We start from the raw sequence: 27422 nt of genomic DNA on the forward strand, positions 1-27422 counted from the left end.
AGTCTCAGAGAATTCACTCTCTTAGCACAACGTTACATGCGGAACGGATTTAGACAATCCGTATACTAGCCCGACTCAAACGGTAGTCGGTAAAGGCTTATCAAACCCGTTGAAGGCTGAGGGTTTGCCAAAAATTCTGTGAGTATTATGGTCAATCATTCCAAACAGAGTGAGAAATCATAATAAAGATAAAGGTAAAACCATTTCCACTAAGAGGATCAAAAGTCAAAATATTTAGGAAATGAAATCATACATCAAGCCTATGGCTAAAAATCTACTGATTAAACTTAGACATCTTCTCATAATAAGCTTGCCTAAGCTCATCCTGCAATTCAGCTCTGAGGGACTCTTCAGTGGTGGTTAAAGTCTTCATAGCAATCCCCTCCGTCTCGACCAGCTTCTGCTTCAAGGATTTCAACTCCTCAGATAAGGCTGTGTGGGCTTGCTGATCCTGTGCCTTCGTCATCTGAAGGATACTCAAAGTCTCCTCTTCTTCACGAAGTCCTCTTAGGAACTGTTCTATCTTGGTCTCACAAGAGGCAATAGAAGAGTCAAGATCGTCAAGTGAAGATGATCTAACAGCAAGATTGGCCTCAACTTGGTCTACCCGATCCCGCTGCACCTGAATCTCGAGCTCAGCAAGAACTCGGGTATCGCGCCATGTCTGTAAGCGAGTATCCAAATTAGCAGTAATGAATGAAGAGGCACCTGCATCCTGGAGCTCACGTAACATCTGAAGCTCGTGCTCCAGGCAATCAAGGTCATCAATTATATCCTTCGCCAGATCCGGATATCCTGCATCCCTTATTGAATTTATTCTGGGATCAAGAAAAGGCTTAAATTGGTGAAGGAAAAGTCCGTCATGGAAGTGCTTGCCAATCATAGTATTCACGAAGGAGAAGAAGGAGCTGACTTCTATACAGATGACGATCTTCTCAGGGTCGTTGTCTGATAATAACTCTTTCACAAGGACATGAAGCCGAGAACAAAGCCCTGCACAAAAAAGGAGAAATCCGTCAAAAGCCTTGACGAGGAAATAAACAACATTTCTCAGTTGCTTAATTTATACCTTCTTCCCCTTGAGTCACTGAGGGTAGTAGAGGTGTAACTGCTGTGGATGCATGTATCAGCTGGTGTAGCTGGTCTCACAGCCGGCTCAACAGGATCAGTCTCGACAAAAGCTTCTGTCAAACACAAAGCGGAATTCTCAGATGCATCATATTATAGCTGCATTAGTCAAAAATGGCTAGTCCTATAATTAACTTGAGGAGAGGCACATACCTTCAAAAGGACCATCCTCGGGATTCTTAGGGAGTGTAGACTCAGGAAACATATCTCCAGGCTGAACCAGACCAAACCAGGATGAACTAGCCTGAACCAGGCTGAACCAGGCTAAACCAGTCCTGAACCAGTCCTGAACCAGTCTTGAACCAGGCCGGTTTAACTCATTCGGACATGAAAAGTACTCTAATAAGGTATACAAGTATAAACTATTCCCTATTTTTGTTGAGAAGTTTCAGGAGAGTATTTTTTTAAAAAAATATTCTTAAGGATAACTCAACAACACTCCGAAAAGTATAAGAGTATAAACTACTTCTCAAGACTCCAGCAGACGTACGAGTATAAACTGTGTCAAATGCCGGACAACGCGTTGCAAATGAAGACTCAACGCTAACAATCGATGGTCGGTTCTATGTTGAAACAGCAAATACGAGCCAAAATCAGAAAATCAGGAATTGGCTTCAAGTTCAAAATTCCGACAACGGTCAGACAATAAATGCAGCACTGGAACCCTTGCAGACATTCGACAAAGCACCGAATAGCCTGGAGGATTGAAGGAATCAAGAATAGAAGCTGTTCCAAAGTCCCGTCATACCGATTAAAGGTTGGGACAATCATATCCAAAGTATTCCAGAATCTTCTACAAAAGAATGAGACTGAAATACTTTGGAGGGGGTATCTGTAGGCGTATAAAACTACTTATAGGTCCCTTAACATGGCTCGGCACGGTGATTCGACAAACCAACGAACCATCGGGCAATATATCCAAGCATGATCGTTAGACCACAACACCGAAGCCAAGTGACACGCGACAAAGCGGATTAACGAGGCTACAAGGTTAACGAACCGCACGCAAACAATGGAATACATCCAAACGCGTGCGTAATCAAGCTAACGGGTCGATGAATCAACGAGTCATCCAACCGTAGAGTCCACCGCATCAAACAACGACCGGGAACAGACTCGAACACCAAGGCGGATTTACTGCCAAATCAAGATCTGGACTACCAAATCGGATCAACAACGAAGCTCGGATAAACCGCGAAATAGACGAAATGGCACACCCCGAGAAGAGCTCGGCCAAGACCAAGCCGCTCAGGTGGCTCACCGAGCCACCTTGTGGTGGCTCGGCGGCCACCGAGGTGGCTCGGCCACCACCGAGCCACCAAAAGGTGGCTCGGTGGCTGAGCCACCAAGGTGGCCGGCCGAGCCACCTCTTGGTGGCTCGGCATGAGCCGAGCCACCTTGAGGTGGCCGGCCATCCAGGTGGCCGAGCCACCCAGGTGGCCGAGCCACCCAGGTGGCCGAGCCACGGAGCTGGGCCCAGATCTGAACCCAGATCCGGTTTCAAATGCCTATAAATAGAGAAGGAGGGATCATTGTTTAAGAGTTGGAACTTTGGAGCCGAAACTCTGCCGGATCAAGAGCTAAACCTCGGAGTTTTGAAGCTTGGAAGACTTGGACTTTTCAGATCTGGTTCTTGGCGATCATCCACGTCAAACAAGACAGGAGTTCGAGAGAGAGATTAGATTTGAGATCCACACGGTTATCCTCCGGATCAAAACTTGGTTTTTGATCCCGAGAAGAGTATCGATTTCGCTTGGTCGATTTCGATTACTTAGGGCTATTATTTCCTTGGTGAAATAATACCCCTGACTGTTATTTCCTTCGTGAAATAGCACCCGTCATACCGTGTAGATCCGACCGGATCAAGATCGTGCGGTGGTCCACGAATTAACCCCGGCGCAGGCGAAGAACCCACACAAGCAAGAGACCGCAAAACAGGATCTTGCGATTTGTTCGAGAAAAGGAAAGTTGTAATCTTTTTTCTTTCTTTGATTTTGTTGTAACCGGATCTTATAAAAAGACCGGATCTTTTGTAACCGATAAACTGTTGCACAAGGAAACAATGACTTCAATGAAAACGATTTTCCCCGCGAACAGTCGCTTAAGGAAGTCACTCTATGGATTGAAGTAATCTTCTCGACAGTGGTACAAGCGATTTGACTCCTTCATGCTAAAGCATGGTTTTTCCAGAAAAGATTATGATTGTTGTGTTTACATTCAGAAGCTTCATGAAGGTGATTATATTTATCTTCTTTTGTATGTGGATGACATGCTTATTGCTTCGAGGAGCAAGGTGGAGATAGATAGACTAAAATCTGAACTTGGTAAAGAGTTCAAGATGAAGGATATGGGCGCTGTAAGAAAAATACTGGGTATGGAGATTAGAAGAGAGCGGGCGAATCGTAATTGTTCTTGAGTCAGAAGGGCTACATAGAGCGGGTGATCGCGAGGTTCGGGATGCAAAGTGCAAAGTCAGTGGTGACTCCATTAGCTCCACATTTTAGGCTTTCAGGTAAACAATCTCCCACTACAGCGAAAGAGAAGGCACACATGGAGCGTGTCCCCTATGCTAGTGCAGTTGGCAGTTTGATGTACGTAATGGTGTGTACACGCATAGATATTTCACAGGCGATTAGTGTGGTCAGCAGGTTCATGACGAATCCTAGAAAGACGCACTAGGAAGCGGTGAAGTGGGTCCTAAGGTACTTGAATGATTCTACTGATACGAGTTTGTGCTTTGGTGAAGATACATGTCAAATTGACGGGTTTGTGGACTCGAATTACGCGGGTGATCTAGATAGACGGCGATCTACTACTAGTTATGTATTCAGCATACATGGGGCTCCAGTTAGTTGGCGATCGATGTTACAGGCTACAGTGGCACTTTCTACTATAGAGGTCGAGTACATGGCTATGATGGAGGGAGTGAAGGAAGCATTGTGGTTGTGGGGTCTTCTAGATGATTTGGGGATTGAGCAGCATACTGTGAACTTATGGTGCGATAGTCAGAATGCGGTTTATTTGTCTAAGAATCAAGTTCACCATGCTCGAGCCAAGTATATCGACGTCAGGTATCATTTTGTACGGGATGTCATAGAGGAATATGATATCTCTCTCATGAATATGCACACGAATGAGAATCCCGCAGACATGTTGACCAAGGTGGTGACAAGTAGCAAGTTCCAGCATTGCTTGGACTTACTTCATATCAGCCAGTGTTAATCTGCCCAAGAGGGCATGGTCCTTCGGGGCGATGATGGAGTGATGTGGAGACTATGTTGGAGAATTATTACAGAACTACAGTTAGCTTGATCCCGGTCACAGGGTACATAGGCAATCATGGTATAATAATGCAGCTGGTTTGGCCTGGTATTGACCTGGTTTGGTGTCTCAGATCTCTCTGGTGATGTTGGTGGTGTTCTTCTAGTGTTCGTCCAAAATTTAAGGTTTATCAAATGATGAACGAGGTGGAGAATTATGAACGTGGGATGGGGGGACAAGAGATGGTGGAACCCCCATGCGGAGGAAAAGAGAGTGAGTGAGAAGTAAAAGAAAAGAAAGAACTTGTGAGTTGTACAAGTTTGGTATTCTCCTCATAGTGAAACCCCCTCCCGTGGACGTAGGCAAGTTTGCCGAACCACGTAAATCTCGTGTCTTAACTGTGAGTTGGTTTTTGCTTGTAGGTTCATTCGACAAGTCAGTCATATAACTGATGAGAGGTTGAGCTAGAACAAGAGTTGGCTATTGCTTGTATGTTCCCTCGACAAGTCAGTCCTAGAACTAATGAGAGGAAGAGTGTATACCTCACTTTGTTGAGATATTTTACTTTTTGTTCTTGTTTCCTTTGTGAAACAGGAATATAGAGGTTTACTTGAACTTTTGTGACAACAAAAGTCATGGCTCTCTCTCGGGTGATATCGCTTTCACGGCGTGAGGACGTGACTTTGCGCCCAACAATTCCAATTAGTTAGCCTAATCCAACCTACAAAAATCCTGGATCTTTGTAGAATTTGGTAGCTCAGTTCGGAAGAGACTTTTGGAATTGCATTACATCAAGTGGTTAGACAGATGACTTTGTATGTTACAGTCATAAGATAATGCATAAATGGCTTTGATTTATTCATAATATGCTCAATACTATATCCTTATGAATATCATCTAGTTCCAATTTTTCTCAGAAAAATACATCATAATCTATTAACTGATCTCCTCATTATCCATACATAGAGAGAAGAAATTAAAGCCTTTCTTTTAACGAACTGGACGGAAGTCACCCAGCTACTCAATTAAGTAACAAATATGACTATTTGCTGATGCACATATTACAAATTTCTGGTAGGGCTGCGGTTATCCCAAACATAGAAGAAATTAAATAACAAAACTGCAAGGAAGAATGGAGTTTGCATATTTTTTTTAACCCTATAATTAGCGCTGAACAACGGCAAGTTATCATGGTAGAAATTTCCTAATCCGCTCTGTTTTTCCCTTTATTTTAGCCAGTAAAGTATAGAATTTACATTCTTCAACAATTATCTATAAACTGGAAATATCACCTTAAACAAGCGCCAAACTAACCATCTGACCGATTAGAGGCGGAGAAAAGTCGAAGATAAATTCTCGGTATTACAGAGGTTTACAGCGCTTGCTTTCGTAGCTCAGTTGGTTAGAGCACCCGTTTAGTAAGCGGGAGGTCTTGAGTTCAACTCTCAACGAAAGCACTCTTTAACTCTGCCGTTTGCGTGAAATCATTGTAATTTACATTTTATTTTGCTATTTTATTAGCCCTTCTTAATTTCGCGTACATGCGATGCGCATCTAAAGAGACTGTTTTATTTTGCAACCCTTCCTAATAAAGCCTCACTGAGAACAGATATCCTCACTGTTCCCTTCATATTTTAATTTATGAGTCAAATTTTAACGAAGTATATTACTGCGTTAGGATTTAGGGCATGTTGCATTTTTATGAACGTTGGGGATTTACGATGCAAATATGAAAATCGTACGTTCACATTATCACTTCAAACTGAGTGTTTTTTTTCTGTTTTGGTATGGAATTATGATTTGTTTTCTCTTTCTGCGAGTCTTTATCACAAATTTTCACTCCCACAAAATCCTCTCCGTTTGGAGGGGTTTGATTTAAGAACTATTGAGTGTCACATCTGCATTGTCATGCTTTTCGAAGATGCAGTCCAACATTAAACAAGTTGCTGAAGATCTATTATGAGAAGTTCATATATGATATTAAAGTGTAGTAGATTATATGGGTACTGGATGCTGAAAAGCAAAAAAAAAAAAAAAAAAAAAAAAAAAAAAAAAAAAAAAAAAAAAAAAAAAAAAAAAAAAAAAAAAAAAAAAAAATCAGCATAAGTGATCTTGATAAGAATTCCAAATTTACATCAAGGAGGAATGAAACCACGTGCAACATCCCAGACGAGTAAAAGCTCCTCTGATCAACAATCTGATGGCTCTCGTGGATATTTATCTAGTGATGGACAGTGACAAGTAAAGCAAGACTTCAAAGACCAGCCTAGGATTTCTATTGCTAACAGATTGTGGGCTCAAGCTTCAGAAATTTTATAGAGAATTAAAGGCTGAAGATGAAGCAATGGGAGGGTCTTAAAATCAAGTAGAGAATTTGGAGGATGAAAAGGATGCTGAAGGGGATATTGTTATGAATGAATAAGAGGAAGGGGATAAAAACAAGATGAACATGATCAGATACTTCAAGAACAGAGCTTGCTGGGCAAGGAAAAGGAAGCTTCTGATAATATACATCAATTGCCTCTTGAAGGGAAGAATCCTACTTGGAACGAGTTTCATGTTGATTCTAAAACGGTGGAGGATACTGGTGATAAGGAAGAAGACAGTAAAATAGGAAAGATGAAGTGGAACATCAAGATATGTGAAACTCTTCTGAAATTCATAGTGATTCTGAAACTGTGTGCGCTGTGAATAAGGAAGTTGAAAATGTGGAAGAAGATTGTACTACTGATCTTTCATATGGGTGTTCAACTATGAAAAAACGATGGGAAACATAATCCGGCAATACCGAAAATAACAAGGTGGAAGGTGTCCCAAAAGCTGGACAACAAATTTCTATGGTGAGGAGAAGCTCCAGATTGGTGGGAACTCATTCACTTTCATCTATGTATAGAGCGTCTACAAGGGTTGCAAAGACAGATTCTGGATCAGCTGTTGCTTCAACATCTTCCTCTAAAGATGGTCGTATGACCGCTTCTCTTGGCTCTTCTTTTGTTCCTATTCTTTTTTATTGTTTAGATGATAATCAAATTAGTCATTTAGCAGGCCCAATATGCTTTGTTGTTTAAAAGCATCTGATAATTTTGATCCTATTGCACATATGAGATGAATAGAGAAAGATAGAGCTTCTAAGACCATCTCCAACCCCGCGTCATTTTGAGGCAAAACGTCATTTTGCCGCTCCGATTCTTCTCCAACCCAGCGGCATTTGTCGCGCTATTTTAGCGGTGATGAACAGCGCAACGCCATATTTGGCATCGCACTGTTCATCACCGCATTACTGTTCAATTATTTTTTTTTTTGTTTAACCTCATACTTTTATGTATTTACAATTTGACACCAATTGTTTTATTAAATGTATAAAACAATCCCAATAATATTTAAATTTTATAATTTTACCCCAATTGTATAATTTGGACAAAATAAATTATTTTTTAAAATTAAAAATAATGCTAAAATTTAAAAGACATTATTATTAATTATAATATTAAAATCTAGATATTAAGGAAATAATTGCCAAAATTAGAAGCAGACCCTTGTTCTTGTTGATTTCTTTTTTGTATTATTTTAATCTGTTGAGCTCGAACGTACTCACGCACGTTTGGATCAGCAATGGAATTCAAATCTTTCATTATAATTTTCCATTCATCTCTATCTTTTTTATGGCTATCTTTTCTCGTTCGATATCAAACGCTACTTGTCTGTCCAAGCTCGCCTTGTCTAACCTGTCTATAAGTCGGTTGCTGGAGGTCTCGATGGAGTCCACTACACTTGACTCATGATCATCATTTTTCCTTTTCAATTTAGCTTTTTTTACCCCAATAGGTCGTTCAGATGGAGTAAATGATGACAGTCCAGGAGATGTTGATATAGGAGATTCCGGAGTGGGATTATCTGATTGTGACGAGTCGAAGTTCACACTTTGGGATTGTCTTCGACCAACTTGTCTTGCTGTGGGGACATCATCTTTGAATTTTTCGAAATTTTTAACCATATTCCAGACATGATCAAATTTGAAACCTTTTTTGTACTTTGGTTCTTGCATAAATAACATCTTTGCTCGAACTAACTGCAAATTATAGTGAACATCAAGTTATGTATTTCAACAATAATAATAAAATTCAAACGATAATTAATAGAATACTTACAATATCTTCATCTGAAGCACCACTTGGATTCAGATTCTCTACTTGTCTCAAGCACGCATTCAATTTCCTTACTTCATTACTTATGATTTCCATTCGAGAACGAATTGATCGGCTCGTACGCATCTCAAAATGCTGATCTCGAAGTTCATTGTATTTGTCCTCCACACGAGACCAAAATGCATCTCGAGACTGGATTCTACCGATAATAGGGTCTTGAGAAATATCCAAGAATACTTGACAAAGGAGCACATCTTCAGTAACCATGTATCCAGTTGATCGAACAGACATTTTTTTGTAAAAAGCGATTGGTTTGGAGATCAGAAATACTTTGAAGGAATACTTCGAATTGGGTGGTTTGAAGTAGAATTCGTGCATGTTATTTATAGCCAATCCAAATTTGTTTTTTTTTTGTTTGAATTTGAATTTGAATTTGAATTTGTCGGTGGTCAACATTTGAAATTGAATCATTTTGTACAAACTGATCAGCTTTACACATTATCCAACGTTATCGGTGGGAATCAATTTTTAAAATCAGGTTAGCTTTACACATTGTCCAACGTATACACAGCTCAGCTCTCCTTGAATTGTGTGAAAGCTTTGTACGAGTGGGAATCAATTTTTGAAATCAGGTCAGCTTTACACATTGTCCAACGTATACACAGCTCAGCTCTCCTTGAATTGTGTGAAAGCTTTGTACGAGTCGGAATCAATTTTTGAAATCAGATCAGCTTTACACATTGTCCAACGTATACACAGCTCAGCTCTCCTTGAATTGTGTGAAAGCTTTGTACGAGTGGGAATCAATTTTTGAAATCAGGTCAGCTTTACACATTGTCCAACGTATACACAGCTCAGCTCTCCTTGAATTGTGTGAAAGCTTTGTACGAGTGGGAATCAATTTTTGAAATCAGGTCAGCTTTACACATTATCCAACGTATACAGCTAAAAGCAAATTTGAATTTTGTGACAAATTGATAACAGCTAGAAAGCATTTCCTAAAATCAGCTCAACTTTACACATTGTTCAATGTATACAGCTAAGCAAAGTTTTATAAATAGCATACTAGATTAGGTACATCCACACAATTACTCATTGTTGTGTTAAAATTATTATTCTCCATTTCTGCATACTTCAGTCATTCTTTTCTTACTTCAAAAATGAATTTCGATGTTGGAGGTCCATCATACTTATCATCATCTTCATCTTCGGATGATGATAATTTTCTGTCCAATATCATTGCAGAGATTGATGAAACCGAAGAAGTAATTTGTGAGTACATCAACAACAACATGATCCTCGTTAACAATTTACGTCAACACAACTACCAACCGATCCATGGTGGCTCGATTCCCGGTCATGCAGTGATCAACCGCGATCGAGAAAATGCGCATCAGAATTTGGTCATAGATTACTTTGCCGATAATCCACGTTTTGGAGAAGATATGTTTCGTCGTCGATATCGGATGTCAAGAAGTTTGTTCCTTCGTATTGTTGATGCAGTGAAAGATCATGACTATTACTTCCAACAACGAAGTGATGGACTTGGTAGAATGGGATTATCACCGTTACAGAAAGTAACAGCTGTTTTTCGCATGTTGGCATACGGTCTACCAGCTGATGCTACGGACGAATACGTTAAAATAGGTGAGTCAACAGCAATTGAAAGTATGACAAAATTTTGTCGTGCTATGGTGGAAATATTCGCAGAGCGGTATCTACGAACACCTAACGCTAACGATATTGCTAGGCTACTCTATATTGGAAAAAAACGTGGTTTTCCAGGAATGTTAGGAAGTCTTGATTGTATGCATTGGAAATGGAAAAATTGTCCAACAGCATGGTCTGGGCAATACACAGGACGTAGTGGGTCACCAACTATTATCCTCGAAGCTGTGGCAGATTATGATCTTTGGATATGGCACGCATATTTTGGTATGCCAGGCATCAATAATGATATCAATGTGCTGGAGTCATCTAATCTTTTCTCTAACCTAGCTCAAGGTATTGCTCCTCCCGCTCACTATGTTATTCAAGGAAAAGAGTATAATATGGGTTATTATTTAGCTGATGGTATATATCCGAAATGGGCTACTATTGTACAAACAATCCAACAGCCACAAGGTAGGAAGAAAAAATATTTTGCCATGAAACAGGAAGCATGTAGAAAAGATGTAGAACGTGCGTTCGGAGTTCTCCAATCACGATTTGCAATCGTGGCAGGATCAGCACGTTTTTGGAAAAAAACATGTATTACATGACATAATGACTGCATGCATTATTATGCACAATATGATAATCGAGGATGAACGTGATCTTTATGCACCAATTCAAGAAGTGAGGGAAGCACCAACACCAGAAGTTAATATGGTAGCAGATGAAACTACAAGATTTACTCAATTTATTGCACGTTACGGAAAAATCAAGGATAAAGATGCCCATATTGCGCTTCGTAATGCATTGATAGATCATCTATGGGAGGAATACACTAATTCAGATAGTTAAGAGCATACTAAATTTGTAATTTTTACATTGTTGTTAATGTTTAATTATTTTCTTACATTTTATTTTCTGTTGTGTTCTTGAATGTAATATTTTGGCAATATTAATAATAGGTATATAATATTTTATTGTTTTATTAGTTTAATTTTTTAAATAATAAATCATTTTGTTTGGAAAATATGTGAAAAAATAAAATTTGATATGTGAGGTTAATTGTTGAAATAGTTAAAAATATAGGGAATAAAAAATAATCATATAAAAGTAGATAAAAAGAAAGATACTAAGAATATTCCTTTTTGGTGCAAAAAATGGTGCAATGGGTTGGAGATGAATTACTGTTAGATGTGACTTTTGCACCATTTTGAGGCAAAGGGTTGGAGATGCCCTAAGTGAAGCTGTTATGCGCACTTCTGTGTGATTAGAGTGTGTGTTTGGTCCTGGAATGTGAGAGGTCTAGAAGACGATTGGAAAAAAAATATGGGGTAAAAGATTTCCATGTGATGAATAGAATTTGATCTTATGCGTTTCCAAGAAATTAAATTGGATAGAGTATCAGATTCAGTTTTGAGAAAAATTAGAGGACAATTATATACTGAATGAGTTTGTCTTCCTACTTGTGGTCTGCAAGGGGCAAGGGGTATGTTGATTGGATGGTTTGATAATAAATAGAGTAAACTTAGAGAAATAGCAGATCAGTATGCTTTGATTGTGATTTTGAAAAACAAAAGTTGGCAATTTTTAATGGGCTTGAATATTCGTTTATGGACCTCATGTTCATAATGACAGACAAATCCTTTAGCAAGAATTGAGAGATATTGAAATTTCTTTAGCCTGTGCATGGGTTATAGTTGGTGACTACAATGTTACTAACCTAAATGCTGAAAGAAAGGAAAAGGCTTACAATACAAAAAATTAGGAGGAGCTTAGGAAAGCTATCAATGATTTAGAGCTTCCTAACATATCTACGAGGGGGATAAAATATATTTGGTCAAGCAAAAGAGATTCTCCTTCATTTGCAAGATTAGACAGATTTATGTTCAATTTATGGGAAAATAAAATTCCTCTCTTTTCACAGCATGGTTATGCTAGCACTCTTTTTTTTTGGTCAATGAAAAATTTTATTTCACTCACCAAAGTGTAAACGTTTTGTACATCAAGACTCTCAAATACATTGAGGTATCAAACTGAACATTCTAAAATAGAAAATAGAAAAACAGTGGAACTAAAGTATCAAAACTGATTTGCCTGATACTGTTACAAGAGCCAATTATAAGCTTCATCAGGCAATGAGCTATTAAGTGAGATGGTCCAAGTATCAACTTTTATGGCTTTGATCAGCTGTTCTGTACTTCTGAATTCCTCCTTGAAGATCCTAGCATTCCTTTCCCTCCAAATGTTGTAGATTGTAGCCGTGAGAGCTAGTCTTTTAATTCTCTGTTTGCTTCCTTTTCCCCTTAACCTGGAAGTATACCAGTTCATGAGCATACGCCAATCCGCTGATTTCCACTTGAATTTAAGCCACTCCATAATACCATTCCACACACAATTTGAGAAGTTGCAGTCAAAAAATAAGTGATTCCTGCTCTCAACTACTGCACCTTCACACAACAAACACTGATTTGATTGGATGATCCCCCTCTTGTGTAATCTATCCTGTGTAAGGAGTTTATCTTGAATGGCCAGCCACATTATGAAAGAATGCTTGGGATAGTTTAACTTCTCCCAGACAGTATCATGCCAGTCTACCTTTGAACCTGGTTTTAGAGCATTATACAGAGCAGAGAGGTGGACTTTGGAGTTTACATAGCAAGAGCTAATTAGATTCTTCAAGTTCTCAACTCCACCCAGCAAGTTCACAGCATAGTCTCTAGACTTGATTAATTGCTTCCATAGCCAAGAGTCACCTGCTTTACTCTTAACATGCCAGATATTATTATCCTTAAGATAAGTGCCATGAACCCATTTTATCCATAATGACTCCTTGTTGATGTAAATATACCAAAGAGTTCTCAGTGCAGTTGCTTTATTCCATAGGGTAGCAGAAAAAAACCCCAAGCCTCCATTGATTTTACCAGTAGATACATTGCTCCAAGCAACAAGAGGAACCTTGCCCCAGAGAAAGTTTCTACATAGTTCATCTATTTTATGAAGGACTTTTGCTGGAAGGATATAGCTAGAGGTCCAGAATATTTGCACTCCCAGAATTACACTCTTTATGATTTGTAATCTACCGGCATATGATAGATTTTTGCTCTTCATCCATGTTTGAAACTGGTTTGTTATTTTCATGAACAAAGGATTACAGTCCTGGTAAGACATCCGCTTGCATATGAGTGGCATACCAAGATATTTAATGGGCAAGGTACCCTCAGGGAACCCCAAGCTTCTTGAAATAGCATTCTTATCTGATTCTTGAACCCCACCATAGAAGATTGAACACTTCAAAGGATTTGCCTCCAATCCAGATATATCCCCAAAGTCTTTGACACATTTGTAGATTTTTTGTACAGAATATAAATCACCCTTACGGAAAAGGAGGAGGTCATCGGCAAAAACTAAGTGTGAGATTTTGAACTTTCTACATTTAGGGTGGTATTTAAACTGTTTGTCATATCTTAGAAGTTCAAAACTCCTGGACAGATATTCAAGATCAATAATGAAGAGATAGGGGGAGAGGGGGTCCCCTTGCCTTAGGCCTCTTTCTCCATTGAAGTATCCATGCAATGAGCCATTTAGGGAGATGGAGTATTTGGGGGAAGTGATACATGACATGATCCAGCTTGTAAAGATTTCAGGAAACCCCAGGCCTCTTAACATAGCATACAGAAAATCCCAACTGATAGTGTCGAAGGCTTTTCTTATGTCAATATTTATCATTACCCTGGGTGAAAGATTTTTCCTGCCGTAGTTCTTGACAAGTTCATGTGCTAACAAGATATTACTTGAGATTTGTCTCCCTTTTACAAAAGCACACTGAGCCTCATTGATGATAAACCCCATCACAGTTTGAATTCTATTTGCTAAAATTTTTGATATGAATTTATAAAGGCAATTGCAACAAGAGATTGGTCTGAAATCAGCTGGGGTTTTAGGGCATTGTACCTTAGGAATCAAGGCAATGTAAGTTGAATTCACAGCACCCAGCAGCTTCCCTGATCTAAAGAATTCCCTGATAGCAGCTATAACCTCATCTCCAATAACAGGCCATGCTGCTTTATAGAAGGAGGCACTATATCCATCTGGACCTGGGGCTTTATTATCTGGTATAGAGAAAACAGCAGCTTTAATCTCTTCATCAGTGACTGGCATAGAGAGATCTCTCCTTTGATTTTCCATCAGACATGGTCCACTGCTAATAATATTTGCATCAGCAGTTGAAGTGTGCTTGGCAGTGCCCATAAGACTCTTGTAAAAAGAGATAAACTCATTAACAATTTCCTCCCCATCAGAGATTTTCCCCCCATCACTATTATATAGTGTTAATACCCTGTTTTGTTGTCTGTTGGATTTAATGATAGAGTGGAAAAAACTTGTATTCTTGTCACCTTGTATACTCCAATTTATCCTTGTCTTTTGCTGATAAAAAGATAACTCACAAGCAAAGAGTTTACTGTATTTTGAAATGCAGCACTTTTCTTGCCTGATGAGCATAGAATTTAAGGGATCAGATTGCAGCTTCATTTGGACTTCATCCACTTCAGCTTTTGCTCTCAGGACCTGTTCACTTATATTGCTAAAATGTCTTTTATTTAAACCTTTTAGAGATTCCTTCAGTTTCTTCAACTTCGAATACACAGAGAAAATTTTACAACCTCTCACAGAATTCCCCCAAACAGCTGATACTATAGGAAGAAAATCAGCATGTTTTGTCCACATTTTGAAGAATTTAAAAGGGTTTTTCCCCTGTATTTTATCTTCATATATGAAATAATAGCAGGTGAATGATCTGAGAAACTTGGAAGCATGTACTCAACATGACTTGCATTGTATTTGTTAATCCAGAGATCATTTACTAAAGCTCTGTCCAGCCTGCACCACACTCTGGAATCTGAGTCTTGTTTGTTGTTCCATGTATAAAAACAGCCAATAGTTTTGAGATGTGATAACTGACAGTCTTCAATGAACTTCAAAAATCCCTTGTATCATTTTCAGTTAACATGATACCCCCCAGTTTTTCCTCATTACTAATCATAACATTGAAGTCTCCACAAAGTAGCCATGCTTCATTTCCAATTGTTTGCTTGATCTGAGCTAATTCCATCCACAGGTTTTTCCTAGTTTCTTGATGATTTAAACCATATACTGCAGATAGTATGCTACTGAAATTACCATCCTTTGAATTTACAGAGCAGGTAATTTGCTGGGGAGAAGAAAACAGAACTTGAATGTCTAGGACATCAGGATCCCACAAAATGAGGATTCTAGCTTTTGCAGAGCAAGTAGCATTTGAAAACCAGCTCCAATTCTTTGCTATCCTATTAGCAGCCTCAGGCACTTTAGTATCTCTTATTTTTGTTTCAAGAAGAGAAAAGAAAGAAAGGTGATATTGTATAAGGTGATTCTTTACCAAAAGTTGTTTAGGGGACTTATTCAAACCCCTAACATTCCAAAAAGAAAAATTCATGTTGTCTTACCCCCTCTATCAATTGTAAAGTGGTCAAAGTCATTTATTTCACTGTTCAACAGAGAAAAAGGATTCATAATCATGGAATTCTTCCTCTCTTGATTTTGCATTTGTATTCTTGAGGCTTCATTTTGTGTAGATTTCCTACTAGTATTTTGTCCAGCATGCACAACATGCACGGAATAGTGCTCTCCAGATATAATTGAATTTACACCTTCCTGGCAAATACCAAAATCTTTCCCTGTGGTCTGATTAATCTCCTGCAGTACCTCTTTTCCTTTCCTATTTTCTGTAGGTGAGATTTCCACATCTATAACACTTTTTGCATTTTGCTCCTGGACTGTCTGATCAATCTGAGCCTCCTGTTTACCAGAAATACCATCTTGAGCTTGTTTGGGTATCCATCTTTGCACCATAGGCTTCCTTTTACAGTGTTGATTGTCATGGCCCACTTTCTTACAATGATCACACCACCTTGGTTTCATAGGCTTCCTTTTACAGTGTTGATTGTCATGGCCCACTTTCTTACAATGATCACACCACCTTGGTTTTAGTTCATAGATAACCCTCTGTGTATAAGAACACCCATTTGGGCCTTTTATAACCACTTGGTCAGGCAGTGAGGAAGGCAGTGTTACCTGAACCAAAACTCTTGCATAAGCTAACCTTTTCCTATTTGCAGTAAGCTTATCAGTAGCAATAGGGTGACCAATAAGACTAGCAATTTTTCTTATCCCCTTTTCATTCCACAGATTCAGTTTTAATGCAGGGAACTGGATCCACATCGGGTAGATGTGTTCATCAGCTTTTTCAAAATCATCCCCCATAGACCATGCTTTTAATAAGAAATGTCTTGAGCCAAAAAACCAAGGTCCACTCATAAGTATTTCATTCATTTCATCTTTACTATTGAAATTAAAGAGAAACACCCCTGGTTTAAGAAGACAGATTTCTGGATTTGCAAGATGTGACCAGACTTTTTTAACAAAACTTTCCATTGCTTTAAATCTTACATTTATACCCAGAACTTGACCAACAAGAGAGAATTTCCAGATAGAAGCCCCTGCATTCCATTCATCATCATCATCAAAAATGACTGTATCAGTTCCAGCGAGGAATTGTAGCTCAAACTAATCCAGGCACCCTGTTTCCTATTATCTGAAAAGAGACTCACACCAACTTTTCTTAACATTTCAGACCGAGAGGTAGAGAATCAGATCAAATTATCTGTATTAAGATTTGTACTTTGATCCAAATTGACAGTAACTGAATCAGGCTTTGCAGAGCAAAAATCAATGGAATAATATCAAGTTTTGCAGAAGAATCGGATCGAAGCAGAAAACAATGGAGCAAACTGGATTCGAAGCAGAAATCAATGGGCTAAGAATTTTACTTCTTTCGATGAACTGGATTACTGAGATCGAGAGAGAGAAGACTCTTTCCCCAAATCAACTTCATCGGCCCAAGAAACCCTATTAGATCTACTAGAGATAGGAGATTTACCGAAATGAGGATCCATCATCTGAGATCCCAGAGAAGTAGTAGATTCAAGAATATCCGCCATTATCTTCTTCTTCCTTTCTCCCTTAGGTCCAGTTGAACCCATTATACTAGAGGGAGATTCTTCATCATCTTCAACAAAATCGGTATCAAAATGATCACCAGGAGTAGCTAAATTTGGATTTGCAGCTCTAAGACCAATGCTAAGGATCTTTTTCCCATTATTTCTCTTTTTCCTCACCATTTGATCTCAGCAGGTGTGCAAGTTAGCAACATCTAGATCGCCCGCTAACTTGCACCACGGACTGCTCCTCGAGTTACAAATTTTTGTTTATGCTAGCACTCTTGTAGATCATGTTTGTGTGTGTTTAGAAATCAAATATGATATTTCTAGGAGAAAGATTTTTAGATTTGAGAAATTTTAGATGCAACATGATAATTTTGATCAAAATGTTCATAAATGGTGGAATGAGGCTCCTATGTGTTTTTCTGCTGCAAGAAATATTATTGCAAAGCTGAGCTTTTTGAGAAAAAAGATGAAACATTGTGCCTCAATAAATTTTCATAGTATCATAAAAAAGAGTATTCTAGAGGAGATTTTAGAAATTAATGTCTTGGAGGAAAATTGAGATTTGAATAAAATTGTGACAGAAAACTAAAAGATATGAGTTATGTAATCAGTTGAATAATATTCTTTCGCCACAGTAAACTTTATGGAAATAAAGATCTAAAAACTCTCTGGCTTAAAAAAGGAGACAGTAATAGTGCTTATTTTCATCATATACCTAATGGCAAGAGAATATCTAATTTGATTTCCTTTGTGGAAGAAAATGGTACTGAAATATTAATAGAGAAAGACATTGCGGAAGTGTCTCTAATTTTTATAAGAAATTGGGGGAAACGTAGAAAATGGATATGAAATGAATTAGGACATGTTATATCCTAAGAAAAACTGGGGAACTGAAAATTTGGAGGAAAGATTTGTTGGGTTCGATTAATCCAACGAACCCATATGGCCCAACCTACTCGTTTTTTGGTTTGATTTAAAGTTGTCATCGATTCAAATTAGAATCCGGATGCTATCCACATGGTCTAGTTAGACAGTTTCATGTTTATCAAGTTGGGTGGTTATCTTGAATATCTAAAGGATAGGATCAACCAGAGTGTAATCCCACGGTTGTGATTAAACCATGACGGGTAGGGTTAATCACAAATATCTATTTAAGAGTGGGAGTCACTCCTCTCAACCGTACGCAGAAAAGAGACCAAATTCCCATCGCTGGCTACTGGAGGAGAGAGGAGAAGACTTCCATTATTTTTCGTCGGTGAACGGTAATTTAGATCTATTTTTCTGGTTTAACTATTCATGCCTAGATCGTTAAATTATCTAACAGTTGTATCAGAGCTCAGTTTGTGCATGAATTTTGATCTAGAATTAAAGTTTTTTTCGGATTAAAAAAATTTATTCAACAATTTGCAAGTTCTGCGGCTATGGCCATGAAATTTCATCATGGGTCAGAATAGATCTATAATTTTTTTTCTTTATTTGCCGTCAAACTGTGGCCATGGCCAGCGAACAAAAGATTAAAAAAGGGAAAACGTCAGGAGCTGATATTTTGGATGGGAACCCATCGATTGAGTCGAGAGCTTTGGAAGCTGAGAACCTGGAGCTAAAGTTGAAGACTTGGAAGCTTTGGTCTGATATGTAAAGCCTAGGGTGCTATCTGCAAGCACTTATAATTACTAGGGTGAAGTGTCCAGCTCAGCATTTGTATAACTGTTTCTGTTTTTGTTGTTTTAGTTAAACTGTGTGCACGTGCACAAACAGTGCACGTTTCTTTGAGAGAGGATTGAATTGTTGAGTTGTATAAATAGTGAGTTGTAATGATCAGTAAAGGAATGAATGAAATCTGAAGTTTTCTTTTCCTTAACTCTTATCTCTGTTCTTCTTCAACCTCTATTCACCTTCTCCCTCAATTCTCTCCTATACAAACTCTTCTCAATTTTCTTTCCAGCTTCAATCATGGCCACAAATGGTGCGAAGAGAGCTACCAGAGAATTCAGATCCTCACAATTGGTATCAGAGCTGGTTGTCAGCGTTACGAAAAGGACTACCTGTGGAGAGGCTGACCGGCGGAGGGGCTGACCGGAAAAGGCCGAGTAAAGCACCGCCGAGTGAAGCGTCATAGAGTGCAGCCATCGAGACGTCGGCTTTCAGGGACGGTGCTATGATAGGGACTTGGGTAGTATGGGATGCCTAAGTCCCACATCGAGTAATATAGGGTGCTTGATAGGGTATTTAAGTGGCTTGATTCTTCCCCCTTAACAGCTAGCTTTTAAGGGTAGGTTCCCCAAGTTGCTTAGGTACCTAACAAGCATAGGTACCTAACAATTGGTACCAGAGCCGAGCTTATTCGATCAACAATGGACGACAAGAATGAGTAGGATATCTTCTCAGCTGGAAGAGAATGCAAAACTTCTCCAAGAACTCAGGAATTCCAAGGATCAGGGCTAAGGAGTCACAGGGTCAGGAGCAAGAGATGAACGAAGGGTCTTTACCTCGGAGCTAAGAAGTGATCGGGGAATATTGGGGCTAGGCACCAAGAATCTGGGCCAAGGAATCTTGGGTGCTGGGATGAAGAACGATCGGCGAATCTTGAGCTCAGAATCAAGAAGCGACCGTGGAATTATGGGATCAGGCGTTAGGGATCAAGTCAATGAACATGACCATCAATCTTAGAGGAAGTTTGATTTCACTGGTGTTCTCTAATCTTTCCTAGTCTCTTCCCGTGAAACCCATCTCCAATCTTTCCCAGTCTCTCCAAATTCAACTCAGATTTCTTCTTCCAAGAAAACCCAACAAAGGTGTTCGACGAAATGCCTCAGTGAGCCGTTGAGATCCACCAAGAACCTGTAGGGGTCTTTGAGGCATTCGTGGAGGAACCGGAATCGATCGCCTAAAGAAGATGCTGATCTCTCTCCAACATCTGCTGCACGGAAGAAGAAGACGAAGAAGCCGCAATCTTCACGTCTTCATCGATCTCCAACATCTGATGAAAGGAAGAAGAAGACGAAGAAGCCGTAGTCTTCTCGTCTCCACCGAAAGCCAAAGCTCAAGAAACCGCCATGGCCATCCTCAAACAAAAGAAAGCCAAAGCTCAAGAACCCACCATGGCCAATCTCAAGCAAGAAGAAGAAGACTAAAAAGACAAAGTTGTATGATTTGAACGGATCGCCGGAGGCTCAGGTTTTTTCAGCGGTGTCTCCTGAGAGGATCTCGAGGGCCGAGCTCGAGGAAAAAGTTGGTGGTCAGATTTTCAAGATTGGTTCGTCCCAAGCAGTCAAGAATAAATGGGTGGAGATTGGAAAACAATGGTTCTCCAGAAAGGCAAAAAAAAGATCAATGACAACTAAATCATCAACGATACCATCCGCAATGACTGGCAAAGACATGGTTGGCGACAGTAACGACGGTGACCGTAAGCTTCCAGAAGAGCCGTGGAGTCAGAGGGATGATGGTAAAGACGTTGGTCCTAACCTTCGGAGGCTGTGGACCGAGAGCGAGGATGAGGTTCTTGAAGATTATGTCAGAAAGAATGGAGAGGGAAGCTGGAATATGGTGCAGAACAACACGGAATTACAGCATGAAGGCAAGAGCTGTAGAGATCGGTGGACAAACCATGTTCGCCATAATCTTAAGAAGGGACCAATAATCACTGACGATAGTAACGACAACTATAAACGCCATTGGCCGTGGACTCCGAGTGAGGACAAGATTCTTGAAGATTATGTCAAAAAGTATGGAGAGGGAAAGTGGAATGCCGTGAGGAAGAACACTGGATTGCGACGTTTTGGCGGGAGCTGTCAAAATCGGTGGATGGTTCATCTTCACCCCAATCGTAAGAAGGGACCGTTCACTGACGAGGAGCTCAAAACCATCAGGTGCTTGCATGATACATTGGGAAACAAGTGGTCTGCCATCACCGAACAACTACCTGGTCGGAGCGCTATAGAAATAAGGAGCTACTGGAACTCGATAAAAGGAGTATATCGAATCACATATATCGAGAGAGAATGTTCTACCTCCAATGTTGACTACAATATCAACTACAATGCTCTTCGTGGAGAATTCATCAACCTTAACCGACAATTACAACATCTGAAGAATCTAAATCCAAATCCAACACAGTCGATAAACTCTAACAACTTCAGTTATCTTGCGCTACAGGAACGACATCAATATGGCATCTACAACAGCAATGCAGTGATTCCCATACAAGAAAATACAAGTCCTTTGCTTGCTGGGGGGTCTGATGATTTAGATCATGCACCTATACCTGCACATGCTTATTCTTCATGCCAGCCTGAATTCCTGGAGCAAAGAAATAGGACGCTGAATGATTACGTTAATAGGACTGGGATTCAGAGTTATGATGACCGACTTGTTCATAAAAATGCACAGGATGTGTATTTCACAGGTTCATCAGATTTTCCATACATTAATCCTGTGACACAAGCACAACCGTAGTATGATGTGTACAACAACAATCAATAGTTGGGATCTTATTGGGAATCTTATTGGGATTTTTTTTAAAGGTTTCCTACGTTTGACCTTGAGACAAGGTCCAAATTAAGGGGAAGGGAATTGTCAGGAGCTAATATTTTGGATGGGAACCCGTCGATTGAGTCGAGAGCTTTGGAAGCTGAGAACCTGGAGCTGAAGCTGAAGACTTGGAAGCTTTGGTCTGATATGTAAAGCCTAGGGAGCTATCTGCAAGCACTTATAATTACTAGGGTCCTATATGAAGTGTCCAGCTCAGCAACTGTATAAATGTTTCTGTTTTTGTTGTTTCAGTTAAACTGTGTGCACGTGCACAAACAGTGCACGTTTCTTTGAGAGAGGATTGAATTGTTGAGTTGTATAAATAGTGAGTTGTAATGATCAGTAAAGGAATGAATGAAATCTGAAGTTTTCTTTTCCTCAACTCTTATCTCTGTTCTTCTTCAACCTTTGTTCACCTTTATTTGTGGAAAATTTGATGTAAAAGAAATAATGAAAGAAAAAATTGACTTGTATTCTCTCAAAATCGATTACAATTTGGATTCCGATTACAAAAGAGAGAAGAATGAATTTGATTCTCCCCTTTATTTAAAACTAGGTTCTTCACGGTAGCGATGGAGTGCCTCCCTCGAATGCTTGCGTCGAGTTTGCTCTCCGTTGACGATCCGACGTTTTGCTTCACTGGAATGATGTCTTCTCCTCACGATTCGACACTGTGAAGAACTTGTGTGGCAAGTTTGAGAACTCTGAATGAGTTTAGAATAACTCTGTGAAAGAGTTGATTTGAAACGAAGATCGGTTAATAAGCCAAGGCTAGAAGAAAGCTCCGGTGGTCGATCGTTGCTGAGGATGAACGTCGATCTCTCCCTTGCTGCCAAGCCAAAAGATCTCCTCTTCGCTGCTGAAGAGAGGATCAATCCGAGCCAAGAAACCCCAACCTCGCTGCCAAGTCTCAGATCCAAAAAGCCAGCCTGAACTCCATTGAGTTTACCCATATTTATAAGGAATTAAGGGGTGTAACCGCCCCCTTAATCCGCTCCTAAGTGGGGCGGAAATCCCTCAAATCGTGAAGGGAAAACGGTTCCTGCAACCGTTCAGCTCGTGTTTGAACGAGTCAAACGCTCACGTCGGCGTTCAGGACCCTAACTCCGCGTTTTAGAATGGAGACGTGGAGTTAGGTACTCGCTGGGCATTGAAAAACACGGGTCCGACCCCAGTGTTTTAATGTTATAACGCGGGTCCGACTCTAGCGTTTTGATGTTGTAACGCGGGTCCGACTCTAACGTTTTGATGTTGTAATGTGGGTTCGACCCTCACGTTTTGATGTTGTGACACGGGTCCAACTCCAGCGTTTTACTGTTGACACACGGGGAGGACCTCCGTGTTTTGGTGTTGATACACGGGGAGGACCTCCGCGTTTTGGTCTTAGAGCGCGGTGATGAGTTCCGCGTCTTGCTTTGGAGAGATTATCAACAAGTAATCTCTTTTGTCATAGCGTTGCAAAGATCATTGTCTTATAATCTTCATCTTGGCTCCTTGAGAATATGAGAGTCGTCAGATTGTAACTCCCGATGTTGATTGTGAATGCTGTTGAACTAGAGCTCTCATTGGTTGTCGTGAAGGTTGTCAGATTGTAACCTTCAGTGATCTATGTGAAAGTCTTCAAATTATAGCCTTCTGGAAGTCGTCAGATTGTAACTTCCATCATCGGTATTTGATGGGGGATAAGCTATCTATTGTGATTTTTAGACAGCCTACAGAAACCCCTCCAAAGTTTTCGAAAATTCACGGTTGACTGGGACGAATTTTCGGAATACTTTGGATCTCAACTCTGATCCTGGAGCTGTTGATTCCTTGTCATAAGGAGTTGTCCTCTGCTCCCGCTTCAAAGGCATCTTGGTTGAAGAGATTTGACACGCAGGACCTATGAGAGGATGAGCTTCGAATAGAAACTATTGCGACGATACAAGCCACTCATGAGCAGAAACTCTCAAACGCCACGCCACGGCTCACATCCATTCAGCTGATGGGCCCGCCAACATTCATAGGATTTTTGGCAAACCCTCAGCCATCAACAGATTTGATAAGCCTTTACCGACTACCGTTTGAGTCGGGCTAGCACGTGAATTATCTAGGTCCGTTCCACATGTAACGTTGTGCTAAGAGAATGAACTCTCTTAGTCTTGATGCTATGATTTTGAATACATGGACTTTGTCATTTTGACGGGAAAAGACTAACCGGCAACGCGTGTTAGGCGTAGACTTATCTCTATTTAGGGATCGAGATAAAGTCCCCCAGGGATGAATCCTGGTGTTTTTTTCACGGTGAAAGATTAACCGGCAACGCGTGTTAGACGTAGACTTATCTCTAATTAGGGATCGAGATAAAGTCCCCCATGCGTGTAAGGCATGGATTCTGGTGTTATTAATAACAACCTGCTACGATATTGAAGACGTAGACTTTGCCATTATTGCAGGAATAGGCTACCCGGCAACATGTGTTAGATGCAGACTTATCTCTGTTTAGGGGTCGAGATAAATTCCCCCAGGGATGAATCCTGATGTCTTTTTCACGGTGAAAGATTAACCGGCAACGCGTGTTAGACGTAGACTTATCTCTAATTAAGGATCGAGATAAAGTCCTCCATGCGTACAAGGGATGGATTTTTGGTGCTGTTTCTTCCCGTGTTACTTGAAACACTGAAAGAAAGATGGAAGTGCCAGAGGTGTAGTATTAACTTGGCATGATTTTTCACTTAGAGTGAAATTTAGAAATTTTCTTCACTATCATTAGGATAATTCCAGAAAATCTTTAATCCACTGGGGATTTAATAATGAAAACTTGCTATTCTTATTAAAAAAGAATTAACAAGTTCATTGGGGGGTTTGACTGTTAGAGGTGTGATGTTAACCTAATAGTATTTTATGGACCTATCGCTCTATTGGAGAGAGTCGATAAGCTGGTTTGGTCGTCAGAGGTGTGGTGTTAACTTGACGGGTTTGTGGATCTATCGCTCTATTGAAGAGAGTCGATAAGTGGATTTTGTCAGAGGTGTGATATTAACGTGACAAGAAGAATTTGCGATCGGGGTAATTTTGGGGACTTATCATCCTGTTGAAGAGGATTGATAAGTTGATTGTCAGAGGTGTAGTGTTAACATGACTCATCCTGTTGAAGAGGATTGATAAGTTGATTGTCAGAGGTGTAGTGTTAACATGACGAGAATTTGTTATGATTGGAACAACTTTGGGGACTTATCATCCTGTTGAAGAGGATTAATAAGTTGATTGTCAGAGGTGTAGTGTTAACATGACGAGAATTTGTTGCGATTGGAGCAACTTTGGGGACTTATCATCCTGTTGAAGAGGATTGATAAGTTGATTGTCAGAGATGTAATGTTAACTTGACAGGAATGTGTTGCGATTGGAGCAACTTTGGGGACTGATCATCCTGTTGAAGAGGATTGATAAATTAATTGTCAGAGGTGTAATGTTAACTTGACAGGAATGTGTTGCGATTGGAGCAACTTTGGGGACTTATCATCCTATTGACGAGGATTGATAAGTGGGTTTTGTCAGAGGTGTATTGTTAACGTGACAAGAATTTGGGGTGTACTTGTGACTTGCACAAGATTTTGGGGATTAGCGTCTCGCTGGGGAGACTTGCTAGGTGAGTTTATCATCAGAAGCGATAGTATAAGACTTAGTGTCTTGCTGGGGAAGATTGCGATTTGAGCAATTCTGAGGACTTATCATCCTATTGTCAAGGATTGATAAGTTGATTGTCAGAGGTGTATTGTTAACGTGACAAATTGGGAGTGATGCAAACTGAATACATACTCTGTGGGGATGATGATCGTCAGAAGTGTAATGTTAACTCGACGATGTGAAAGATTCGTTACTCTTAATCCAGTGGATTCCAAGTAATCAACCCCCAGTCTTGATTAAGACTTAGCAGGGGAATAAAAAGAGGTAGACAAGGCACATCACCTAGCGGGGCACTATCCATAAAGTCGGAATAGATTCACATCACCAGGTAGGCCATTATCTGATGAGTTTGACTATCAGAGGTAACTGTTAACGTGATAGTTTTTTAGACATGCCATCCTATTGAAGAAGATTGGCAAGTTGATGGACTATCAGAGGTAACTGTTAATATTATAGTTTTGTGGACCTGTCATCCTATTGAAGAGGATTGGCAAGTTGAGGGACTATCAGAGGTAACTGTTAACGTGATAGTTTTATGGACCTACCATCCTATTGAAGAGGATTGGCAAGTTGAAGGACTATCAGAGGTAACTGTTAACGTAATAGTTTTGTGGACCTGTCATCCTATTGAAGAGGATTGGCAAGTTGAGGGACTATCAGAGGTAACTGTTAACGTGATAGTTTTGTGGACCTGCCATCCTATTGAAGAGGATTGGCAAGTTGAGGGACTATCAGAGGTAACTGTTAACGTGATAGTTTTGTGGATCTTATGGTTGACAAAGGTATTCTATTGAACATGATAACTCAGAAAGTTTATTATTCATAATCCAATGAACTATAAATAAACCAACCCCCAGTCTTGAACAAGTGCAGGGGGGAAAAGGAGTAGACATGACACATCGCCTAGTAGGCCACTATCTAACGAGTCAGACTATCAGAGGTAATTGTTAACGTAATAGTTATTGGAGACCCGGCATCCTACTGAAGAGGATTAGCTTCAGTGGCCGTAGTATCTTCCCCTTCTGACTGAGGAGATTGGGCTTGGTCCGATTGCTCAGGTTGATCATGCCTACTTTGTTCTTCAGCTTCGATCCTGGCAATAATCTTTTGAGCCTGTTCGCCTTGAGAGATTAGTTGTCTCCAGGAACGGCATTCTGCAACTCCGATTCGGGCTAGGAGGTCGGTCTGCAAGTTATGTCGACAGGTCTCTACTAAAGTAGACTGTGTCATACCTGACGAACATCGGAGAGCCATGGTTCGGAACCTTTTGACGAAGGCTTTGATGGACTCCCTCTTCTTCTGCTTAGTGGCGAGAAGGGTATGGATGGAGACTTCTGTATCCTCTTCAAAGAATCTTGATAGGAATAGTCTCTCTAGATCTGCCCACTTTTGGATACATCCGGTAGGCAGTTTCCTGAACCATTCAAAGGCAACTCCCTAGAGGGTGCTAATGAACAATCGAACCAGTATGACGTCATTTGATATCACATTTCCAGCCTGTGACTTGAAATGATAGATATGTTGGTTCGGTAATCCCGTGCCGTCAAAAGTTTGTAACGTCGGGATTTCGAACTTCAGAAGATAAGGGGCTGTATCCCATTCGGCAGGATAGGGCCTGACAACTCCCTCGTCTTGAAGATCGCTTCTGTTGGCAATGACGTTGAGACAGGTTTCCAATTCTTCCATTTTGGCAGATTGGAGATTTTGCTCGTTCCCCGTCTCTCTTCCTTCATCAGAGGAAGATTCTAGGTTATGAGCTTCTTTGTCAGAAGCAGCGTCATCAATCACTTTTTCCTTCCCTTTGCTTGTGTGAAGTCAGGATGAAGACGCTTTTCTCCTCTGGGAAGATTCTTGCCTAAGCGACGAATCTATCTCCTGAGATTTGGCCTTGTCTGTGATGATTTAAGTCAACAGGGCCATGAGTTCATTGATGGCCTCTTGCTGAGATTTGAGCATGGCCTCCTGTTCATCAAGCCTCTTCGCGAGATCTTCA

General features: G+C 40.1%; 4 protein-coding genes and 1 non-coding gene across 5 annotated transcripts; 3 read left to right on the forward strand and 2 right to left on the reverse strand.

Annotated features, from left to right (window-relative positions):
• TRNAT-AGU lies at window positions 5773-5846 on the forward strand. The gene has a single exon. It is a non-coding gene; the product is annotated as a tRNA-Thr (tRNA).
• On the reverse strand, window positions 8021-8825 carry LOC109838882 (glutathione S-transferase T3-like). Its single transcript, XM_020407312.1, has 2 exons — window positions 8538-8825; window positions 8021-8458 (listed from the first exon to the last, which is right to left on the reverse strand). Exons 1-2 carry the CDS (start codon window positions 8823-8825, stop codon window positions 8021-8023), a joined length of 726 nt encoding a protein of 241 aa, XP_020262901.1.
• LOC109838883 lies at window positions 9695-10795 on the forward strand. Its single transcript, XM_020407313.1, has one exon. It carries the CDS (start codon window positions 9695-9697, stop codon window positions 10793-10795), a length of 1101 nt encoding a protein of 366 aa, XP_020262902.1.
• On the reverse strand, window positions 15163-17404 carry LOC109838885. The gene is made up of 3 exons (XM_020407314.1): window positions 17164-17404; window positions 15671-16723; window positions 15163-15539 (listed from the first exon to the last, which is right to left on the reverse strand). Exons 1-3 carry the CDS (start codon window positions 17402-17404, stop codon window positions 15163-15165), a joined length of 1671 nt encoding a protein of 556 aa, XP_020262903.1.
• Window positions 20597-21688, forward strand: LOC109838886 (myb-related protein 315-like). Its single transcript, XM_020407315.1, has one exon. It carries the CDS (start codon window positions 20597-20599, stop codon window positions 21686-21688), a length of 1092 nt encoding a protein of 363 aa, XP_020262904.1.

The sequence above is a fragment of the Asparagus officinalis genome, chromosome 4 (genome assembly GCF_001876935.1).
Source record: "Asparagus officinalis chromosome 4, Aspof.V1, whole genome shotgun sequence".
NCBI lineage: Eukaryota > Viridiplantae > Streptophyta > Magnoliopsida > Asparagales > Asparagaceae > Asparagus > Asparagus officinalis.

Coding starts and splice junctions, on each gene's coding strand:
- LOC109838882 (XM_020407312.1), bottom strand. CDS start 8,825: ATGTCTGTTCGATCAACTGGATACATGGTTACTGAAGATGTGCTCCTT. Junction 8,459..8,537: donor GTGCTTCAGATGAAGATATT/GTAAGTATTCTA, acceptor TATAATTTGCAG/TTAGTTCGAGCAAAGATGTT.
- LOC109838886 (XM_020407315.1), top strand. CDS start 20,597: ATGACTGGCAAAGACATGGTTGGCGACAGTAACGACGGTGACCGTAAG.
- LOC109838885 (XM_020407314.1), bottom strand. CDS start 17,404: ATGGTGAGGAAAAAGAGAAATAATGGGAAAAAGATCCTTAGCATTGGT. Junction 16,724..17,163: donor GATGATGGATCCTCATTTCG/GTAAATCTCCTA, acceptor AATGGAATGCAG/GGGCTTCTATCTGGAAATTC. Junction 15,540..15,670: donor CTTTACAATTGATAGAGGGG/GTAAGACAACAT, acceptor CAAAAATAAGAG/ATACTAAAGTGCCTGAGGCT.
- LOC109838883 (XM_020407313.1), top strand. CDS start 9,695: ATGAATTTCGATGTTGGAGGTCCATCATACTTATCATCATCTTCATCT.